General features: G+C 33.7%; 2 protein-coding genes and 1 non-coding gene across 19 annotated transcripts in view; 1 reads left to right on the top strand and 2 right to left on the bottom strand.

The window, feature by feature from the left end:
• The window catches only part of LOC105341349 (CSC1-like protein 2), a 30,871-nt gene extending 27,731 nt beyond the window's left edge, over positions 1-3,140 (bottom strand). For 9 of the 11 annotated variants that reach the window (XM_011447840.4, XM_066087378.1, XM_066087380.1 and 6 more), the window contains exon 1: positions 2,950-3,140. The gene's annotated coding sequence lies outside the window, so the exon portion shown is untranslated. Of the gene's footprint in view, positions 1-2,945 lie in introns of all 11 variants that reach the window. The other 2 variants (XM_066087375.1, XM_066087376.1) reach the window with 2 other exon arrangements.
• On the top strand, positions 1,384-1,456 carry Trnat-ggu (transfer RNA threonine (anticodon GGU)). Its single transcript has one exon. It is a non-coding gene; the product is annotated as a tRNA-Thr (tRNA).
• Positions 3,141-6,431: 3,291 nt separating the features above from the next.
• On the bottom strand, positions 6,432-21,712 carry LOC105341351 (gamma-butyrobetaine dioxygenase). Of its 7 annotated transcripts, none has more exons than XM_034467721.2 (16): positions 21,591-21,712; positions 17,227-17,397; positions 15,824-15,981; positions 15,259-15,311; positions 14,674-14,750; positions 13,998-14,125; positions 13,377-13,563; positions 12,908-12,983; positions 12,735-12,779; positions 12,481-12,605; positions 11,538-11,678; positions 11,198-11,258; positions 8,877-8,930; positions 8,678-8,746; positions 8,213-8,317; positions 6,432-8,048 (listed from the first exon to the last, which is right to left on the bottom strand). In XM_034467721.2, the coding sequence occupies exons 3-16, from the start codon at positions 15,978-15,980 to the stop codon at positions 7,941-7,943; spliced, it is 1,386 nt and encodes a 461-aa protein (XP_034323612.2). In that variant the 5' UTR covers position 15,981; positions 17,227-17,397; positions 21,591-21,712; the 3' UTR covers positions 6,432-7,940. The 7 variants fall into 7 exon arrangements, with proteins under 7 accessions (XP_034323612.2, XP_034323614.2, XP_065943442.1 ...); XM_034467723.2 differs by having other exon boundaries at positions 17,227-17,393; positions 21,591-21,648; XM_066087370.1 differs by lacking the exon at positions 21,591-21,712 and adding an exon at positions 18,842-19,813.
• Between the last annotated feature and the right edge of the window lie 1,476 nt (positions 21,713-23,188).

Below are 23,188 nucleotides of genomic sequence, written 5' to 3'. Positions count from 1 at the left end.
GTATCTTATATATTCCTTTTATTTCTGTGTTCCCAACTGTGAGTTGATCAAGAACTATGGTTGTTAGAATTTTTACATCTTAATATGTTTATATAAAGTAAGGATTTTTTGCTTCTTCTGAAGAACATTTAGAACCATTTTAACAAGAGCTTAGACTTTGGGTAGTTTTGTCAAATAGCAATGTGACGTAGGACTGTCTATTTCATTGCTGGCCACTCAGCCATTGCTCTTTGAAATCAACAAGATTTGTCTGGGTTTTGAGCTAAAACTACGCAATCAGTGCATATTTCGCTTGAAACCGCGTCATTTTTAACTTGTTTTGACGCAAGAAATAGACAGCTACATCCAACCGAAAGTCCAAAGTCTTGTAAAAATGGTTCTAAAGATGTAATGATATTGAATTGCTGATGGGCAAAAAAAAAAATCAATTTCAATCTGAGGAAGCTGAGCAAAATAATGACAGTGTTCTCATTTCTTTTTAACTCAAAAACATGATCAACCAATTCACTACAAGTTTTTTTCTTCCTTTGTATGATGTTATTTGACACTCAGCCTCTGCAGTAGCAATTCTGTGGAAGACATTGTCATCAATATGGGTGTGTGCAAGTCATGATTTCAAATTTTCACAATACTACATGACTAAATGATTCAGTCCCTATCCCTGAGCATTGTCGCCTTTTGCTTTCAATTGTCCTTTCAAATTATCAACAAAATTGTTAAATTGATGTGAGCTGGAAAGGCAGAAACTTATTTTGAGCTGAACATTAAAAGCCCACTCTGAATGCTGAATGATATGCATTAAATTTCAATTCAATTATCAAGAGACATGCACATAATGCACTCAATTTTAACAAAAAATTGGCATGCAGATTTTCTCTTTTCTTGTCTTCTCTTGTATTCTTATAAGGATACATGTTGACTTCAGTTTCTCATCCTCACAATGTCAGGGGTCCTGAGTCCACTTGTGTCCCAAGTCCACGAGCGGACTCAGGACCCCTGACATTGTGAGGTAAGTAAACTTTTAACACATTGTCCAATGTCCAGCTATTAAAATATAATGGTCAGGAAAATATAGAAAAATTGCATATTAATTGCACAAAAGTAAGAGCAGCACTCAGCAGCCTGGATGGTCAAGCTCCCTCCCCCCTCCCCCAACTTACGTACTGATCGAGTACTGATCGAGTATTAAGAACACAGTTTTACATGTACCACTGTGCCAATTATTGATGATAAAAATTACCTTTTTTGAAACAGAAACAACCATGATCATATGTACTGTATGTACATCATTTTCTGACACATTAGTAAAAAGCCAATTTTGTGGTTTTCTGCATGAATTTGTCACCGGGTTCACAGGTGTGTGACTGTCAATCAATATATCGGGTCTCAATAGCTCAGTGGTTAGAGCACTGGCACGGTACGCCAGAGGCCCTGGGTTCGAGTCCTGGTTGAGACTTGACTTTTCACCACCTGTGACATTTTCTCCTTGTCATACATACCAGACCTGGGTTTGTTAGGGAGATACCCAGGTACCATACCTTTCTGGGGGTTCTCTGCAGGGTACCTCTGTCATTAAGAGTATCTCGTGTTTCACCACATCCGTCCGCCCGAGATCGGTCGGGGATGTAGAAAACAACCCACACCATTTCTCTAAAACACCATATACCTCCTTACACTGCTCTGTAGAAAGATTATCTGTATTTACCTTTACTCCCAAATCTGTTAAGGGTTTGTGATCTTTCGTCTTGTCAGTAGTCGGTGTTTCCGGATTCCAAGTATCCATTACTCTAACCTGACTTACCTGACACAAATTTGTTTTCGGCAGAATCTTTATAGCACTTGCCGATATATTACATACCTTGCCAGCGCTCTAACCACTGAGCTATTGAGACCCGATATATTGACTGACAGTCACACACCTGTGAACCCGGTGACAAATATAAATCATATACTTTAGATTTCTTTAATATTGCCAGGTGGGATAGATGTATTGACTATTTGTAATTTGTCTGATTTACATGATATGCAATTTAAAAGATGAAGTTGATGAACATCTACAACCTTTAGATGAGTTTTTCAAAGATTTGTTGTTAAATACAAATGGTAGCTAGATGTAAAAATTAACAATATCATGTACATCAATATATAAAATTAGAATCAAAGGCCTATTGTTGTACATCTTTTCATTTCAGTCAAATGACCATGTCAAATGTCTTTCAAAAAGAAAATCAGATTGTAACAAAACAAATATGGTTCAAGAACAATGCTAATGTAATTATTTTCATCATGAGTAAAACAAAGTTTAATCCTTTATACTTTGTACATTTTGTTTTAATGAGAGAACAAATATTGAGCTAACAGGCCTCTATGTCTAACTTGAGCTTTTGACATTTATCTAAGGATCATAATTATAATATTCACTTAATTTTTTGTTTTCTCATTTTCATGGAGGATAGGAATCAAACAAAGAGTTAATGATCAGGCCATGTTGTGTTTTGAAAAAACTTGATATACCTTTTTGGGACAGAAACATGTCGTTGACTATTTGTGTTAAAAAGGAGATTGAATTGACATAATCGAGGTACTCAACCCATAGTATTTGTCATGTTGGTTGACATGATTTGCTTTTAAAAAGAGCTTTATCAAAAACATTTGAAATTTAACTCCACGTTGGTAGGTAAAATAAAGGAGCCATAAAGGCGTTTGATCACGAACTGGGAGTAAAACTAGTACCACGTACCTGTTGACAGCTGCTGTCAAAATGGGGCTAGTTAATGTCAATTGCGAGTTTCACTTTTCTTAGAACAAAGTAATATGACTTTAACCAGTCACCTTAGAGCATATGTTTCATACCTTTTGTTTTAATACACAGACAGTATAAAATAAAGGTACCATTTTTACGTCGTAATAAATGGTTGATTACACGTGACTTATAGCTAACTTACTCACTTAGTCCGTTTTGACGTCTAGCTACCTTCAAAATCCAAACAAGCTAATTATCATTCAATCCCTCAGTAAGCTCGTCTGCATAGTCATAACAGTCTGTGAATTTGACCGTATAGTGATGCCAAATGTTGGTAATATCGACGATGTCCAGCAAAAGGTCCAGCAAAATATTACACAGGAAGTTGGGATACACACGAAAAATTAAACTGCTTTACGTACACAAACCCAATAATTCCGGTTAAAAAAAGAGGCCCACGGGCCATATTGCTTACCTGAGCAAATATAGCCACAATAAAACAGCTTAATGGGGTCATATACAAAATATCTGGAAAATGTATTAAAAATAGATCCTGTATAAAAATATTTTCAAAATCTCCACTGGCAGATATTCTAATTAAAGTTAATGTAAGCATTGGCCCCTAGCCCCTTTTTGTAACATAAGTTAGTCATATCACATATTTAACATTGCAGTTCTCAAGATAATGTTAATTGAGAACTGCAAAGATACTAGCATATAATTTTAAGTTACATATAATAGATTATAACATTTGAGTTTTTGTAAATAATCATTTTTTTCCTATGTAAAAAGCTGAACTCTCCTTCTCATTGTGGCCCCAACCTATCCCTGAGGATCATGATTTGAACGAACTTAAATCTTAACTACCTAAGGATGCTTTGATCCACACAAGTAACAGCTATTCTGGCCTATTGATTTCTGAGTAGGAAAATTTTTCTCTTTATATTCCTTATGATCTAAAAATTTGACACCCTCTCCCAATGTGGCCCAACCCTATCACAATAATCAGGATTTGAACGAAACTGAATCTTTTCTATCTGAGCTAGGATACTTTCACACAAGTTACACATTTACTGACCTATTGGTTTTTGAGAAGATTTTTCTCTCTACATTCCTTTGTAAAAGTTTGACCCCTAATTGTGGACTAACCGCACCACCACCCCAAGCAATCATATTTTGAGCAAACTTACATCTACCCTACCCTTGCTTTGCCTTCCGTCCAATCTTTCCCGAATTGGGATTTTCTAATATCGGCTGATTATATACTTGATAAAATAAAGTATATATTATTATATACATTTTCAATCCAATGCAATGTTTTCTCAGACGTCCGTGCCAATTGTCCCTGTCCATTTTAAATGTTCATGACCATAACAAGTGAAATTGACATACAGCTGTACATTTTTGTGATGCTTTTATTTATAAATGTGACCTTTTTTACTGAAATACTTTGAAATATATTCTAATTAGTCAATTCTGTTGCAACATCATGTGAGAATTAGCTTAGTACTAATTACACACTTTTAAGACAAACATTTACAACACTTAAAAAAAATTGGACAGTCTCTGTTAAGAAATAGTATAGTATAACTAATTAAATTAAAATGAAATCCAACAGCATATTTTTCATTACCCCCTTATTAAGATACATGTATACTAAATTGACCATGACTTTTAGATTAATTTAGGTTTCAAAATATTTGATTGAGGTGAAAATTGATAATTTGTAGATGACACCATATTGGAAACACAAGCACATATCCAGCTGTGCATGGTTAAAGGCAGCAGCAGAAGAGAGGTGTACTTATATGTTTCAAGCTGAAGTTTGGCACATAGGGGAAGATCAACGGAAAACAAGAGCAACAGAACTTGGAGAACAGGGGGCCAAGGTAAAGTGAGTCTTACCAGGGCGGAAATTAATAAGGGAAGGACTGTGAAGGAAAGACAAGGTTAGAGTATCATTTCTTGTGAGATCTGTGTATGGTACACTCCCATCTCTGTCAAATTTTTGGACCAAGTGTGGACTAAGCAAAGACCCAAACTGTAAGCTTTGTGGAAGGAGAGGGACCATGGCATATGTTAATTAGCTCTGAGTGAGAGGAAATATAGGTGAAATGACAAAGACCTATGGGAGTTAATTGATATGCTGGTGGTGGAGAGGAGAAGGAAACGACCATCAGACGAAGGTACAGTTAGTGAAACATGATGAAGGAACAGCTGACACATGAGCTTCAAGCCGGACATCATCTGGATAGATGGTATGACTGAGAGCTCAGGTTAGATCTAGATGAAAAGTTAGTTTTTTCTTACATCATGGAAACTAACCAACGACTAGAGTGTTAATGTCCCAACAATCAAAGATGCTGACAGTACCATTGGAAGAAAATTGGGAGTAAAAGCCTTAAGTATGCAGACCTTATAGCAGACTGCAGGAATAGGAAAGTGTGCTTGGCTATTTCCAATAGAAGTCATTTGTAGTGCAATTAGTGTGGAAGCTGCTGGCATGACTAGGAATATCAGAGACAGAATGCAATGTGAAGACAAAGAAAGGCAGCAGAGGTCATCCTGGTAGATATGGCACTGTAGAAATGATCTTTGCTGTAAGTCAGAATTCATCAAGTAGTGGATTGGCCATCACTTCTGACCCACAAACTGGAGGATGTCATGGTCCAAGTTGAAACATCTAATGAACAGTGGAGACCATCTGATGACAATTGGAACTGACAGGTGAGCTTAAGGGGCAGAACATATAGTATCAGGTATACATAAGAGTGCCAAGCTTCAGATGGCAAAAAATAGTGTGTACTGTGTCATCATTTTGACCTTTGACCTTTTGATATGACCTTGAAATCAAGTCTGAACACATTTAATGATTATGCCCAAATTCAGCACTCACAAAAACATACTACACTTTATTTCCAATTTCCAATTTTGGGCCCAGAGGGCATACAAGATTACAGATATTAGATAGAAATGCCTAAATAATAGATTCAACATATAAAAATAGTCCATACACATACATGAACTTGTAACAGCCGGGCAAATGTACATCAGTATGTCAAAACATATGAACAGTGTGCATATAATATATAGTCATAAAGGTAATTTATACAAATATAAAGATAGTATCATGATTTGTATAAGTAATTCACCGGACATTTAGATCTCAAAGTATTCTGTCTTTTTTGGAAAGCATTGATCAGAAATTCACTTAACTTTGTAATTATTATTTTGTCTTCATTCGACATTAACCAGATAAATTTGTCTTTCTTTGTTAAAAGTATAAAGTTTTTGTTGAGTATTGAGACATAATGGAAAAATGAATTTCTTTCTTCTTTATATAATGGACATTGAGTAAGAAAGTGACTTTCATCTTCTACACAATTTTGGTTACATAATAAACATGTCCTTTTGTTTCTTTCTAAAGGAATTCTTTGACCAGTATTATTTTTTGTAAATTCATATCTACCTCTTTCAACTCGTAAGTCATGTGCATACTACATACTACATACTCTCCTTAAATCTGGTACAAGCTGTATCAAATTATAAAGAAGTGGGTCGGTGGAAAGTGTTGGGTTTGTGTGTATCAGCAAAATCAAGATTCCTCACTACATATGGATGGTGACTCAATTTTAGACCACAAAATGATAATTTAACATATTAATGTACAAATATCTGAACAAATAGATAATTCAAAATAAATTTTATTTTGACAAAGCACAAAAGCAGCAGCTAACGCTTAATTAGCTAACAGTATTAATACAAAAGCTGAGACCAACAAATATAAAATTGTACTAAAATACAAAATGTTACCTTTTAACAGTTTGGACTAGTTAGCTATGTAGAGGTAAAGCATCTATAAGGTTTAAATATATCAACTATACCTTGTATAAAAAAAAAACAAAAAACTATTCCTTGTATAGATAACCAAACATTGTACTAGGTGTCACACCCACACATAAACTAAACCGAATCAAAGTATTAAAACCATTAAATACTTATTACATGTACCAGTGTTAACACAGTAACTATGTATTACTGTACAAGGCAATATAATCAATGAACAAAATAATAGCACTCAAAAACAAACAAGAGGCCCAGGGGCCACATCAGTCACATGAGCAACATTAACTGATATGAAAAACTTGAGGCCATCTTTAGAGTATCAAATAAAAAAATTTTGACAATGAGATTTTTAAAGATTTCTCCCTATTTTTCCCTACATAAAAATACCCTCCCCACCCCCAATTGTGGCCAAACCCTACCCTCAGGGATCACAATTTAATCAAACTTGAATCTGCACTACCTGAGGATGTTTTAACAAAAGTTACAGATTTTCTAGCAAAAAAGTTTTTTAAGAACAAGATTTTTCTCTATATACATTGTATTCCTATGCAATAATTTACCCCCCCCCCCCAAAAAAAAAACACACACTGTGCACCTTCCCTACCCACGTGGATCCTGATTTTCTACGCTACCTGACGGTTCTTCCATACAAGTTTCAGAGTTTATGGCCAAATGTTTTTTCTAGAAAATTTTTGAAAAATACCAGTACCAAAAATTTTTAATATTTCTAAATTATCTTCCCATTAAAGAGGGTGTAGCCTTTCATCTGAAAAATAAAATTTGAAATTCCCTTCACCCAAATTTGGTTGAAATTGGCTCAGAGGTTTGGAGAAGAAGATGACAATATGAAAAGTTTACAACAAAAAGATGACATACATATTTTGATCAGAAAAGCTCACTTGAGCCTTTAATTCAGGTGAGCTAAAAATGACAGTACTGTAGATTTTGCCATCATGGAAAGTTTGGCCCATTTAGTTTCATTCCATTGAAATTCAATCCAACACATTTTGAATGGTGATGCATGCTTAAAAAATAAATAATCACATAAAAATAGGACATATTCCCTCTCCCCAAAAAAGGAATCAGAATTTCCTACAAAAATTCACATGTAAAGAGAATGTCCTAATTAAATATAAAGTTTTATGAAGTTCTTTTGACCAGTTTCAGTTGAGATTGCACCAACAATAGTACTAACAGAAGAAAATCTTCTAAGATCAAAAGGGGCATAACTCCCTCCAAATACATGCAGGGTGGTATTATGCCTATTTTGAGTAACCTAACTATGTAAATTTAAGAAGTTTGAATTTTCCAGGGGAAGTCCCTGACCCCCCTATAGATTTGCACATAGTATTCACATCCAGCACTGATTCCCAACATGCTTGATCGGTCGTTTGTCATTCAGGTGGTTAGACAGGTAACAAAGCTTGCTCTTATATTCATCAATGTTTACATAGCATCCCTGAAAAACAAAGTTTAAGCAAGGTCACAGCACGATTGCTAGAAAAAATTCAAAATATTTGTTATAATCCTCTTCCATAGGACATACAGCCATTTCCTACCAATACATGTATTTATCTGCGGGCCATTTCACCAAACATATTACTCTGTTAATTTGTTCTGTACCTGTAAGTGTCTAATTCCTCCATTGAGTGTAAATGCATTTCTGCCATGAAGAACTCTCCTGTTGTTGAAGGAAAGTAAATCACCTGGCACCATTTTGAATTCCAGCTGCAAAAATCCCAAATATACTTTGAGTGAAATATGCACATTTTTACAATCTACTTATTGTTATTTAGGCAACATTTAGGCTTATTTGCAAAAAAATACTTATACAAAGCTATAAACAACAATTTTGTCGGTAGTAGTTCAAACTATTTATTCATAAATATATTCATAAACATTAATATCAGATATGAAGCTTTTCAAATGGGCTTTTTGAAAAAAAAAAAGGTTGAACAATCTATGGAATAATGGTTTCTTAAATTGCAGATAGGTTACATAAAAAAAAAATCCTGGTATGAACTGGTCAGTCCACGTACAGTAAATGTTTATGTGCCCTATTTATGAATATATATATATAGAGTTCACCTTTGCGGCTGAATTTTTTATTGCCTCAGCAAAAATATGATATGCTTTGTAGTATGGTTCGACATCCTCCTAAAAAAATATCATCATGGAAGAATTAATCAAGAAAATATAGTATACACTAGGTTAAAGAACAAAATATATCAATCGTAATGATATTTACATATCATGAAATACACAATGCATGTTTGAAAACACTTACTGGTCGTACAGACAAGGGGCCTTCAAATGATGGTGCCCAACTTATGCTTGTAATCTACAATAAGAACACCATTTAATAATGTACCATTAGGCGGTAAACAATGCACAGTTTGATAGTATATTATATTTAAATTTGTTTGCTGATTTAATTCAATTTATAGAGGATTATATCTAACAAGAGGCCAATTGGCCTTAACGGTCACCTGAGTAGCATATATCCCATACACAAACTTGTCATGGAGTCTCATATATGCATCTAATTAATTAGGTTTCATACTGGAGTAGAAAAATTATAAATTTGTAATGACGACCACGTTTCAAAAAGAACTGTGAAACCTATTATTTTGGTGAAAAACTAAAAGATCTGGTCTACAAAATCATGAATTCAGTTTTCCTTTCAGGTGTGTGGGAGTAAAGAAAATACATCCATTTTGGCCCTGCCCTAGAGTCAAAACCCATCCTTGAGGGGACATGAAAATTAAAATTTCAGTAGAGGACTTCCTGGTAAACATAATTATTAGTCAGTTTTTTTTATACAGATGTGTGAGAATAGAGAAGAAAATGTTTAAACATTATATGCATTAACACTATATTGCCATATTGCCCCCCCCCCTTCATGTTTTGAACCCCTGACTCAGGGGCCATGAATTTCACAATTTAAGTCAAGGAGATTGTGGATATCATAACCATGTATTCATTTTTTTGCCCACATGTGTGGGAGTAGAGAAGATTTTTTAAGATTTAAAACATTTTTACTATATGGCCATATTGGCCCAACCCTAGAGCCTGAACACCTAACAAAGGGGTCATGAATTTCACAATTTTAGTAGAGGCCCTCATGGACATCATAACCATGTATTCAGTTTTTTGCTCACATGTGTGGGAGTAGAGAAGAAGATTTTTTAAGATTTAAAATTTTTTTACTATATGGCCATATTGGCCCCACCCTAGAGCCTGAACCCCTGACCCAGGGGTCATGAATTTCACAATTTTGGTAGAGGCCCTCATGGACATCATAACAATGCATTTAATTTTTAACAAATATATATGGGGGTAGAGAAGAAGATTTTCTAAGATTTAATACATTTGTACTATTTGGCCATATTGGCCTCACCCTAGAGCCTGAACCCCTGACCCAGGGGTCATGAATTTCACAATTTTGGTAGAGGGCTTCATGGACATCATAATCATGCATTTAGTTTTTAACAAATATATATGGGGGTAGAGAAGAAGATTTTCTAAGATTAAATACATTTTTACTATATGGCCACATTGGCCCCACCCTAGAGCCTGAACCCCTGACCCAGGGGTCATGAATTTCACAATTTAGGTTGAGGGCTTCATGGACATCATAATCATGCATTTAGTTGTTGACAAATATATATGATAATAGAGAAGAAGATTTTCTAAGATTAAATACATTTTTACTATATGGCCACATTGGCCCCACCCTAGAGCCTGAACCCCTGACCCAGGGGTCATGAATTTCACAATTTAGGTTGAGGACTTCATGGACATCATAATCATGCATTTAGTTTTTGACAAATGTATATGGTAGTAGAGAAGAAGATTTTCTAAGATTAAATACATTTTTACTATATGGCCACATTGGCCCCACCCTAGAGCCAGAACCCCTGACCCAGGGGCCATAAATTTCACAATTTTGGTAGAGGGCTTCATGGACAACATAACCATGCATTTAGTTTTTTCCTCACATGCGTGGGAGTAGAGAAGAAGATTTTTGAAAATTTGGCTTTTTTTGCATATTTGGCCCCGCCCGTAGCACCTCAGGGGTGGTAGAGCCATGAATTTCACAATTTAGATTCTACTTACCATAGAGATGCTTTACACCAAAAATGGTAACGATTGGCCAGGTAGTTTTCAAGAAGAAGTTAAAAATGTAAAATTGTTAACGCACGACGCACGACGCACGACGCACAGACGCACAACGCACGACGACGGACGAAGACCAATTGCAATAGGTCACCTGAGTGACTCAGGTGACCTAAAAATACAGGTATCAGATTCAATGTCATGTTTAATTTACATGATTTGATTTATATACATGTACATAAACATTTCCCAACTCAAGATTCCTAAATAAACATGAGGAATTATTTTCCGTAAAATCGCAGGAGGCATCCCTCACAAATTTTTAAGTCTCGCTTTTATTTTCCAGATAGTTTTGAACTCTAGGAAATTATAGCAACAAAAAATGGTGATTGTGGATTTATATTCTCGCGATTTGATACAAAATGGCCGAATTGCTAAATTAAGTACTTGTGTAAAATAAGAAATTTACAGTAGTACATAAACCGGTACCTCTTTCCTATGATTAAGGGAAATAATTGGCTTCTGATATATCATGTGAACTGGATTATCCCTGTGTGAAAATAAAACAGAAAGGTTTCTCTTGAGACAAATCCATGTACAGCATGAAAAACACAACCACATCTTACAAATCCTTCAGATGTGTCAGAATTTTTTCCTCTTTCATATAAGTAAATAATTATGAATAAAACAATACATGAGCAATTATTTTTTCTTTAACTGACAAGGCCCATAACTCAGCTACTTACACCATCAATCAACTTGTTTCAAATTTTAATTACCTTATCAATATCAAAAAAGTTTCTAACGTTTTATATTACCCCAAACTGACCTTTGGTAGTGGATTTTCTGGAATGTGGTTGGTATTTGAGTGAGAACATGAAATTCCTGTGGATTGGATTTTCTGAACACCTCTGCTACATAAAAGAGATCTAACAGGGTGCTCTCCCCTCCTTCAACACACTCATCAAACCTAAATCAAGTTATACTGTAGTTAAAAGCTATACTGTAAATAACAACCATCATTATTGATTCAAAATAGAAGATCAACACCAAATATGAAAAAAAAAATAGCTACTGCATGTTAATACATTGAACTGGAATGTACATTCATGTTAAAGAGGGAGACTCCAGAATAAATGAAATTCTATAACTATACAGTATGAACAGAAGAAATGTAAACTTTGGTTGCACATTGATATCTCAAGCAGTGATATCTCCAATACAATGGATATGTCAAAGTAATTTGTAAGTCCCAACCAATTACTTTTTTTAAGTATTTTACCCTTGGATACTTGGATATCTTGAAGTTTTTAAACAGTCCCATCTAATTTGAGGTAACAAAGTTTGACTGACTATAGGGATCTGTCCAGATTTATTATAATTGTTTATATTTTGTAAATATATAATTTGACCAACTCATAATTTGAGCAATCTAAAATCTTAAAACTGGTTCAAAGACATTAAAACTGTTGAATTGCGTCATTTAGTTCCTTAATGCATATTTGTTTAACATTTTAACCAAATATACTCTGGTTTGATCAGTATTTGCTGACAAAATCAGATGTTCATCAAAGGGCAATTTACTGTCTACGAATTTACTTATCCTTAAAACTGTGATTTTAATTAAATCTACAAAAACCCACAGTGTATATGGAAATTTTAGATGAATTTTTAGAGGTTTTTTTTTTTTTGGGGGGGGGGGGGGGGAGATGTTAAGTTGGAAGTCTAAATTCTTGATATAAGTATACACTGTGTTTAAATCCAAGACTTACTTCAAACAGTGCAAAAGCTGCAGTCCAGGGGCAGATTCATAGTAAATGAGATCCATGTGAAAATCAAGGCCCACGGGGGAGTAGGCCACATTGATGGGACTGGGGGTACTGACAACATCAAACTGCTGCACAGCCAAAGAAAGGAAAGACATTTTGATACAACTATCATATGAATATGATTCATCCACAGAATATTTTTACATTATTTCACATGTTATTCCACATTCATACAATATGCCATGTTGAGTACTTACAACGCCATATATTGTTTGTTGAACTGGTGCAATGAGCTCAGCCGCCTGCAAAAATTTGACAGTTCAAATATCTCATACTCTCCTAACGTTTACTTAAATAAATCAAAATTCCTACTTTTCATGTATCTCAAAGCTAATATGCCCATTTGCTAAATTTTGAAATAACTCATGACCTTTTGAACCATTCCATCTTCTTGGGGCACGTTTTTCAGCACACAAAACCCAAACTCATTAAGATCTCTCAGCCACCTGTAATTATGATTATGTATTTTTACTCTTATAAATGATAGAAAGTATTCAAATCTATTTATCCTTATGAAGACATGATCATTTGTTCAGGGTTTTTTTTTCAGTTTTACAAAATGTAATACAATAATTATTTTCAAATCAGTCCATTTCTATATGTACATACATGTACTTGTATCAAAACATTAAAAACAAATTCCAAAATTACTTTAAATCATGAATGTACTGAAATCACAAAATTCATCACCCCTACAAAGGAGCAGACTGAAAATATATTAAAATGTAAGTATGATTGGCCAAATTCTTTTTATCCATCCATCCATCCACTGACCCATTTATTCATCCATCCTCTCTGTAATTTGACTGAAATGTGATGATGCTAGGAAGATCTCTTACTGTAGAACTCCTTGTTTTCCTGAGGAAACTTGGGAAAATTCTAATGTAGGGTATTTCTTTGGTTGATCAAATATGGAGGAAGGCCTAAAGTCATTGGTCAGGTCTGAGTAGGTGTGTTCATACAGAAAGTCCAGAGGAATAACGCCATCATGTCCATCCGACCATTGGATGATCAGCTTACCATCATCTGAAAATGAAACATAAGGGAGAATTAAAAATATGATTAATGTACTACGGCACATGCATGTAAAACAAGAAAACCAAAAAAAACCCACTGATATCAAATACATACATACACAATATTCTTATTTCATCTATTAAAGGACTATAGTACATATAAGAGAAGAACCGAAAATGCCCATCTTCAATCTTATATACCGGTAAGCCTCATAGGGTAAATCCACCACAGCTCTAACATCCGTGCCAATGAAAGATCTTGATTAAAGTTGTAGAACTTGTTTATAAATCATTTGAAATTAATAAAGTTTGGTTTGGTTACTACTAAATTAAAAACCTATCTATATACCTGAAACACCTTTTAAAATGGTGAATTATTGGGGCCAAATTCATTCTTATAGTATATATTCCATTGATGTCTTTGAAGTTTTGAATAGACTGTACCGGTGTCTGAGGCTTTCCTCACAGTTGTGTTGAATTTGATCTTGCCAACATTGATTAACTTTTGACCCGAATGATCCTGCTTGCATTCAGAACAATGACAGTTGTTTCTCATCCAAATGCTGTGAAATCTAATGCAAAAATAACACAATTTACTAAGTTTACAAAACATTTGGATTCTTTTTACACTTTACTAAATTTACAAAACATTTGAATTTTCATCTGGTCTGTGATGTAAACTAGGGTTTTTTCCTTACAATAGTTCACCAAAGCTAGATTTTTCTGTACTAGCTCACATAACCTAGCATCTTTTAGATGAATGGCCTTTAAGGTAATGTGGTTTAATTTATTGATATTTGTGGGCATTATTTTTCTTAAATTAGTTTCAGAATACTATATATATAAATTCCTTATTTTATGCGAGAACTTAATTGTGCTGTTAATTTGAATCCAATCATGAGAATATAAAATCGGGAGCACCATTTTTGTTATCATTTCATAGAGTTCAAACTGTTTGAAAAGTAGTGGTGCAATTTTAAAATCTGCAAGGGCAGCTTAATTCACATGATTATACACAGATAATAATTCCTCGCATTTATCAATATATAATAAGGAATCAACAGTATTGTAAAGAAATTCATTGATTTAATATTTCTAGTACCAGTACACATATACTTACATGGACTCTACGCCATCTTTCCAAACAATTGTCACCTGGCGGGCATCTTCACTTGTAACAACTTTCAATTTCCTATTCTAAAAGTATTAAAAAATACATGCATTTGCAACTCATTGTTATATTAACTTTGTCCCAAAAAAGTTTGAAATCTTTTTGTAATGTCCAATGGAATAAAATTTAACCTAACAATGACCTTGTTCTAGAAATTGACCTTTCAAAGAACGAAATATGAAGTCAATATAGGTTGGATACAATATACCAGTATTTTCTACCAATAAAATAACAGATATCTTTTCTTAAGATGAAAAATAAAAGATTTTGACGACGTTAATGTCAGGTGAGCAGACAAATTATAATAATGCACTAATGCGCATTATTCAAGTTGTCTGTTCACCTGACAACAGTTATTAACACAACAACGTGAACGACGTCAAGAAAAAAATTCATTCAATGCAATAATAAAACTACTAAAATAGAAAAATGAAAAGATATTGCAACGACGTTTTGAGATATTTTTAATAAAGGTATTACTAACAATATTTTCTTCTATGAAATCAAAAGCCAAAGAGAAATGTCAATTTTTACCGTTACACAGGAAGTTGATTGTGTACAATATCCTCTCCAATAATTAGCACTTCCTGAAAAAATCAAACACTAGCATTCATTTATTTAAAGCTTTAAACAATTTACTTAATGAAATTATTACTTTTAAATTATATGAAATCAATTTGACATATCGTATCTTGAATTTATTTTATTGGAAAACCTCTGCTCGCATACGTTTTGGGCCAACTCACTGCATAATTATCTCTCTTATGTTAAATAATTCACACAATATTTTGAGTGGGTCCTTCACAATTACATAAAAAATTCTCATTATGGTAATTGCATTAATGCATACACGCATCAATCTTTGATCAACCATTTATGAATTTAGAAATAATGAAAGTCTGAGTTATCTCCCTGTAGCCACAGAGCTTACCTTAAAACACCCTCTCTCTCTCTCTCTCTCTTTCTCTCTCTCTCTCTCTCTCTCTCTCTCTCTCTCTCATCATTTATCATGAGACTCACAATAATGACAATAGAACAAATAAAATTCTAAATACTATATGTTATAAACTTTTTCCTTACAAAATAGAGGAAAGAATACCATTGGTTTGTATCATTTCTTTCTGCCTTTGTACAGATTCTATCACAGACTTCCATCTTCTTGGTGCTTGTTGTACAGATTCATGTCTTGACAGAGTTATGGCCCCTTGACTAAATGGCCACAGTTGTCTTATGGAATGTCTTACTCTAACACCCATTCTGTTGACAGAGAGTTGAAGATAAATAGGAGTTACCAAGCAATGTACTATTCAGCTATTATAAATAATAAATGTACTTATTTTTATGAATAACTGTGCATCAATTAGCATGCATACAAACTATCTTATACATGCACACAACACTACACATGTACTTTCCAGTACAAAAATAAATTGTATTATCATACCTCAGGCCACCCGATGTAAATTTATCTCATAAGATTACCATTTAATTACCAGGAATAAATACAATGTTCATAAAAGTTGAATCAATGTGAATAGAAAATAAAATAATCAATTTATTGAACAAAGCTAAATTAATTAAGTCATTTCATGATATATAAACTAGATTTATTCACATCAAACTAAATATATATCCTTTCATACAAAAGATTACATACGGTATTATATCATTATTGTCCATTAAAGCTGAACATTGCTCGTAAATAGGCACTGTCCACCATATTTCTCCTTCAGCACCACTTTCCCTAAAACCCTAATATAAGCCACAGGCCTTTCAACAGTTTTATAAAGTATTTCGCTGTAGAGGTCTCACCTGAGTGAATTAATGTACATCTTGCCTCACTGTGTTACTCAGTCACGATGAAATTATTACATTTTTGCACTTTTCTCAAACCTGGAGAGTACTAACATCAAATAAACTGGTCAATGCATTATTTACAAACATAATATGCACTTAAAATAAGAATTAAATGAATATTAAAATCCATTTAAGACTACGAAAAGAATACTACCGGGTACATGTCGGCCAAGAGTTTCAAATGTGCTATCGGGTGTAACGAAATCGAAAGGTTTATATACCAGGTATCTGTGTGACGGTGCCTATTTTTGAGTGGTGTTCATCTTTAACTATTTACCAGGACTAGTATTACATGTACATCAGACAAAATCTTTGCTATGAGAATATATGCTTTTGTGACCAGTTGATAATAAAGAAACATGAGTGTTAATTAGCATGACATATATTAATTTTCAGAATTCATCAAATGCTATGTTTAAAATATCTGATTTTGTCAGAATTTTTTTTTCAATTATATTATTATAAATATAAGTTCTGTTATCAAAATATATTTTTTTAACATACCTTTAATTATTCTTTAAAAAAAGATTTTAGTTCCAAAGTGTATAAAAATTTACATGAAACATGGTCTGAAATACATGTTATCATCTTATATCATATACATCCTGACAGTGTATATAATACATCCTGTCCTATATTACTTACTTACTCACTCTGTATGTGCTATTTCCAAAGTGGACAGATGCAATGTGTTCAGTCAACCGGATAATAACTAGATAACAAGCTGTCTGCAGTGTGGATTGTTATAGCCTTGGAACAATCCATTTTCAGGTACCACTTGTCCAAAGTCCACACATTTACGCACTTTTAACCTGTCTTCAATAAACAAACTTGGACAAGTGCAAGATAAAAGTGTTCATTATTTATACTTTAATGGACTCCTCTTAATTCCTTTGAATGGTCAAACATTTTGAATTTTCATCTAAAACCTATTCCAAAAACGAGTACCTATATAGAAAAATGTTTAGATGTTAACATTTTAGGAGTACAGGTATTTGTACCAGTTTATATGTTATGGTTTAACATGGTCACAGAAATCTGCTAGTGTGAATGACATACTTTTGATAAACCTAGCTATTAGGCTTTTCTCATTTTTTTTTCAGAGTAACTGATTAGAATAAAGGATTAGAATTTTGATTTATAGATAAATTTTTATTAAAAAATAACTAAAACATAGGGTCAATTTTCTTCCTGTGCTTCTTTTAATTAAATCATTCAAAAACATTTAATTCACTTTTTACATAATTCAAATATTGCACCAGATCACCATAAACAGAAGGCCCATGGGCCTTAATGGTCACCTGAGTGTACTGCAATCTTGGGGCATTTGCCTGACATTACATTATACTCAGTGCATCTTGACATGCGCAGCAAGAAGATTATATGGTAAATGGGTTAATATCAGAACAATTTTCATTGAGTGTTGTATACTTGCAGGTTTCGTTGAGTGTTGTATCCTTGCAGGTATACTTATTCAATCAGTCATTTAGTGTATTTTGACAAAGACAAGAATGTATGGTTTAGGGGTGAAAACTGCAACTGTTTTCAGAATGACAAGCAGGGTTACTTATCTAACCCACCATTCAATGCACATTTTGACTCAAGCTGCAAGATTATAAACAACATAGGGGGGTGAATCTATGTTTTAAAAATCACCAACTACAGATAATTAGAAATTATTGGGTATCCCAAGATATTTTCTTGGTGTTTCCCAGTTTACTCCACTGTTAGCAGTTCAAAGGGAAAGTGGATGGTTAATCTCTAAATGCCGTCTTGAAATGAACATGATGTGTCTTTGGAATCAAATAATATGTTTATATACACAGGTGAATCTCGATAACTCGAACTTCAGGCGACCATGATTAAACTTCGAGAGATTAAGAGTTCTCGAGATCGAAAGTTTTAAAAAATCCGAAATTTTTTGTTCTGGTCATTTTCGTTCTAAAATTATAGTAGCCGGAAGATTATATTCATAACATGGAAGAATAGTCTTTCATGATTTTATTCGTATTTCATGCTACATTACTTTAATTTAAACAATACAGAACTTAGTTGTGTGGTTATTAAGTGGGGATTTTCATGTTTAAAAACTTTGAAGCATATTATGTTTTAATTACAGAATATTTTAAGTAAGGAGTGGTTTATTATACCGTAATTTTCACAAGTTGTGGAAATTAATAGATCAGTTACAAATTACCTATCTACCCTTTGAAGGAAGCAAGGGGTAGTGTCACTTACATAAGTATGGACCATTATTTACCTACACATGTGACCTGCTCCTTAAAACCGATGGCTAAGATTCAGCATCCAAGCCCATCAAGTGTTTCAGTATCACAAGATGCATCATCAATCCAAGCTTTGTTAAAGCTGCTTGGTCCAATTTTATATCAAATTTTATGCACGTTTTTAGACGATGGTTATGCTAAGTATATGTATAATAATAGACATTGCAGTAATTTTCCCAGTCAATTAAGCCAAATTTCAATGAAGAAAAATACGTACAAAATTTGCTAACAAAACAAACGACATAAAAGGGTACTGCGTTATTTCGCCTCATGTTAAATTTCACCTCTGATGACGAGACGGGTATGGTTGTATTACGACTTTGTCATCGCTTTGAATAAAGGTCGAAATGATCAGACAAATTACAAATAAACATGCGTATGTTTTGTTCGCTAATATTTCTGAAGTTTGCTTTCTTTACAATCGATGCATAGCATGCGGGTTGAATGACCCCAATCATTCGGGGGACGAAACCAAACGGTTTCTTTTTCTAAACATTCCCGTGATGCATTTTGGTTTGTTTTTTGTTTGCCCAAAGAGAAATTATTTTTATTTACTTTGAATATTTCTAACTTTGAAAGGAGACTAATTCTGCTGGTGTTAATAGGAGAAAGTCCATAACTTTCTAAGATAAATGGTTTGTATGGAAAAAAAAATTGATACTGTAATAACAAATAAATCGGACCAAGCAGCTTTAAGATAGAACCAATAAAAACCTAGATATGGACATCAAAGGGCACCTACTCCAAAAACCTTTACCTGCTCCAAAATCTTAAACTCCTCCAGCATCCAAAACCTATGACTCAGATTCAGCATCCAAGCCCAGCAAGAGTATCAGTATCACAAAATGCATCATCCATGCAAATTTTGTTCAGATAGAACCAATAAAAACTTAGATATGGACATCAAAGAATGCCTGCTCCAAGAAACTTAACCTGCTCCCAAAACCTTAAGCTCCTACAAAACCTATGGCTCAAATTCGGCATCCAAACCCATCAAGTGCATAAGTAGGCCTATCAAAAAAGCGCCATTTCTCCAAGTTTGGATAAGATAAAACTAATCATAACTTAGATATGGCCATCAAAGAGCATTGGCTCCAAAAATGTTAAACTGCTCCTAAACCCTTAATGTCTTCCAGCATCTGCGTTTTATCACCTAGATTCAGCAATTAATAGTCTGTTAAGTTCATAAGTATACCTATAGTTTGTCCCAAGTTATTGCTTCCATCAATTTTTGATGATTTTTAATAAAAATACACATACCTGTGAAAGAAATACAATTAAAATCGATGAAAGGGAATATATCCAAGATATCTTCATTGAACAAATATCCCTTTTCACTCATAAAATTTCACAGGAACGAAAACAATTTTCTTTACGGAGATTTGTAATGGGAAATGTTTACATCTTTTCTCCATTCGAAATATATTCGGAATACATCGCGCAATTTTTTAGCATTATCATCCGGGCTTATTAATGGCTGATCTGCAATGCAAAATCTCCGTAGACTTTCAATTTTGGGATGTGTATTGAAACCTGAAGCGGTAGAGGAGGCGTTTCAAAACAGATAATCTCGACATTTTTCATATTAGTGGATGAGCGTAGTTTGAGCACAAAGGTATTTACTATTATTGAAATATCAAGCAAAAAGTGGTGGAAGCAAAAACTCAGGACAGAGTATAGTTGCATCATCCATGCAAGTTAAGTGAAGTAAGGACAAGTAAAACCTTTGATACAAAACCTGCTCCAAAAACTTTAACCAGGTCCAGATGCTGATGTCGAAACAGAGCATAAGCTGCAATAATGTAGTCCTTTCCCATTTTTTTCTCCAGTAAAAAAAAACTGAGAGTGCTATATTAATTAGCTACATAAGGTGCCGACTTCGTCCCTGTTTTAAATTGTCCATATCTCGCCGATAAGGTTAACAGGTTAACAGGGTATATGGGAGGAAATAAAGATAGAATGAAAGGAATATTTATGGTATTATCATGTCAAATTATTATATGATATTACAAAATAAAAGCTGATAAACTGTTATATTTAATTCTTAGTTATTTTATTCTGGGAATAAAATTTCACACCTCTATTAGAGTGAAAAGCAATTCATGCAAGAGTTATTGTTCTTAATCCAATGTCTACACATGTTAAAAATCGCTATTTATGTCAAAATACTCACATTATCAAACTGAAAATTGAGGAAGTACATTTAATCACTTAGATTCAAACTATGATGTTAAATATTTGTGCTCAAATGAGGCAATTTGGTGTTTTTGAAGGGTATTTCGGTGTTTTCACTGGGCATTTCTGTAAATCACGGGTATTTCGGTAAATCTAGTTACCCATAATATGCTGTATCATTTTTAAATTCAAGCGGCTTTTAAAGAATGTTGTTGAATGAAAATAAATTACACTTTCTTAAGATGAAAAAAGAATTTTTGAACCGGGCTCTAGTTGTTAGAATTATGTAATAAAACAAAATGATGTTGTATGGAATATCCTAACAATACAGCGTTGCACAACGTTGTATGAGCGATAACCCACATTGACTTTGTGTAAAAAGCGCACTGAGCGATTTCTCTGTCCTTCTCATCATGCTCATATGTCACTGGGCTAAACATGCTGTCTTTTCATCGCGACAAATATCTTTTCCTTTAAAACTTGTTAAATACATGACTGTATACTATTAAAATAAAATCGTTAATTTTAGAGAAAGGAAAAAGGTTCTACCTTATAACCGGATGTTGTCTCTCTCGTGATAAAAATACGTCTTGATTTGCGGACGAATTCCCGGATCAATCTTCTCGGATCAGTTGGTTTGTAGACAAATTATCTATTTCAGAACACACCGACAGTGACATGGTTGGGGGGGGGGGGGGGTCCAGACCCCTGGAAAATTCAAATTATAATTTACATAGTACCCAAAAATAGGCCCCGGATCCCATGCATTAAAACCAAAATTATCCCTCATCCCCCCCCCCCCTGGAAAAATTTTCTGGATCCGCGCATGTTCTGCTTGGGTATATGTATATCCAGGTCAAACGATTTGTTTTAGATGACAATTGGTAAGTAATCTGTGTTCCTGTGTATTAAAATAAAAACAAACAATACAATCTAGGGTTGTTTTTTGTGTCACTTTAAAACACGGTATATTATATTTACATTAAAAAGTACTGCACTTAAAAACATAAAAACATACGGAGCTGGTTGCTTTTAATTTTGAAGAATCAAACATAGAATCAAACGGTATGCAAATAAATAAATAACACGATCCGATAACTGGGCTCTTGCGTCTTTATACTAGTATATGAAGATAACAAAATACAAAGTCGATTTTGGTTACTTTTTAAAAATAACAAAAATGTACATTTTGTTCATAGAGCATATCCGAACCACTTCTACCTTTCTCTGTACCCTTCCTGTGAGACACATGGTCAGCTCTCGATCTTTAGACTAAAGTTTAGTTGATGAGGCTGCTGAAGATTAAAAAGGCTAATCTCATTCACGAATAATTTTAAAACTAAATTTTTGGATTTTTTCTTTATTGACAAATATCTTTTAGCCATAAGTATGATATTTAGAATTTTAATGCGGATCCGGTGGGTAGTTTATTGTCCATCTAGCCTCCTTTTAGACGGCTTACACAAGAATTTTAAAAGGTATAGGTTCTTTTGAGGAATTGAACCCCCCTCCCCCGATAAAAATATGGAACTTTGCACAACTAATTCTCGCTATCGCGAAAAAGCTCCCATTTCGGCCGCTGGATCAAGTGGTTTCTCTGAGAAAATTAATTTCAATGACAACAGCCATTCAATTGTTAATCAATATCCCTTTTAACAGTTTATTCGTAACAAACTGCTGTAGCGCACCTGCATGTTTTGTCTTCTTTATTGTCCACTTGATAATCATGATATATCTTTAGTTTAGGTCTAAAATAACCCATGGTCCACTAATTAATCCTCGATCTATCATCTTTCTGTGATTGCTTGCATGTGGATGTATTTAATTAACACGTCTGTACCGAATTAGCAGATTAGTAGGCCTACTTGCCAGTTTGTGTATATGATAAATGACCTACATATAAGTAATTAAGTTTTTTAAACTGAAGTACGAATATTGGATAGATACGATACATTGTTTATTTTGTTTAGTTTTTGATTTCATATGCATCTGTTGGTATACATTAAAAATTTACTATAAGTGTTAAATAGGGATAATCTGAATTTATCAGAAAGATAAAGGCTGTGGAGATTAGTCCATTATTTAATTTATTTTCCACTTGTCTGCAAATAATTAAGACAAATGAACTTACTTTGCTTATAAATTCT

This window comes from Magallana gigas, chromosome 6 (genome assembly GCF_963853765.1).
Source record: "Magallana gigas chromosome 6, xbMagGiga1.1, whole genome shotgun sequence".
Taxonomy (NCBI): Eukaryota; Metazoa; Mollusca; class Bivalvia; order Ostreida; family Ostreidae; genus Magallana; species Magallana gigas.
The sequence above is the reverse complement of the archived record's forward strand: the minus strand, read 5'-3'. Positions and strand labels throughout refer to the sequence as shown.

Coding starts and splice junctions, on each gene's coding strand:
- LOC105341351 (XM_011447848.4), bottom strand. CDS start 16,556: ATGTACATTAATTCACTCAG. Junction 15,982..16,536: donor ATGTACATTAATTCACTCAG/GTGAGACCTCTA, acceptor CTCTGTCAACAG/AATGGGTGTTAGAGTAAGAC. Junction 12,606..12,734: donor AACAAACAATATATGGCGTT/GTAAGTACTCAA, acceptor TTGGCTGTGCAG/CAGTTTGATGTTGTCAGTAC.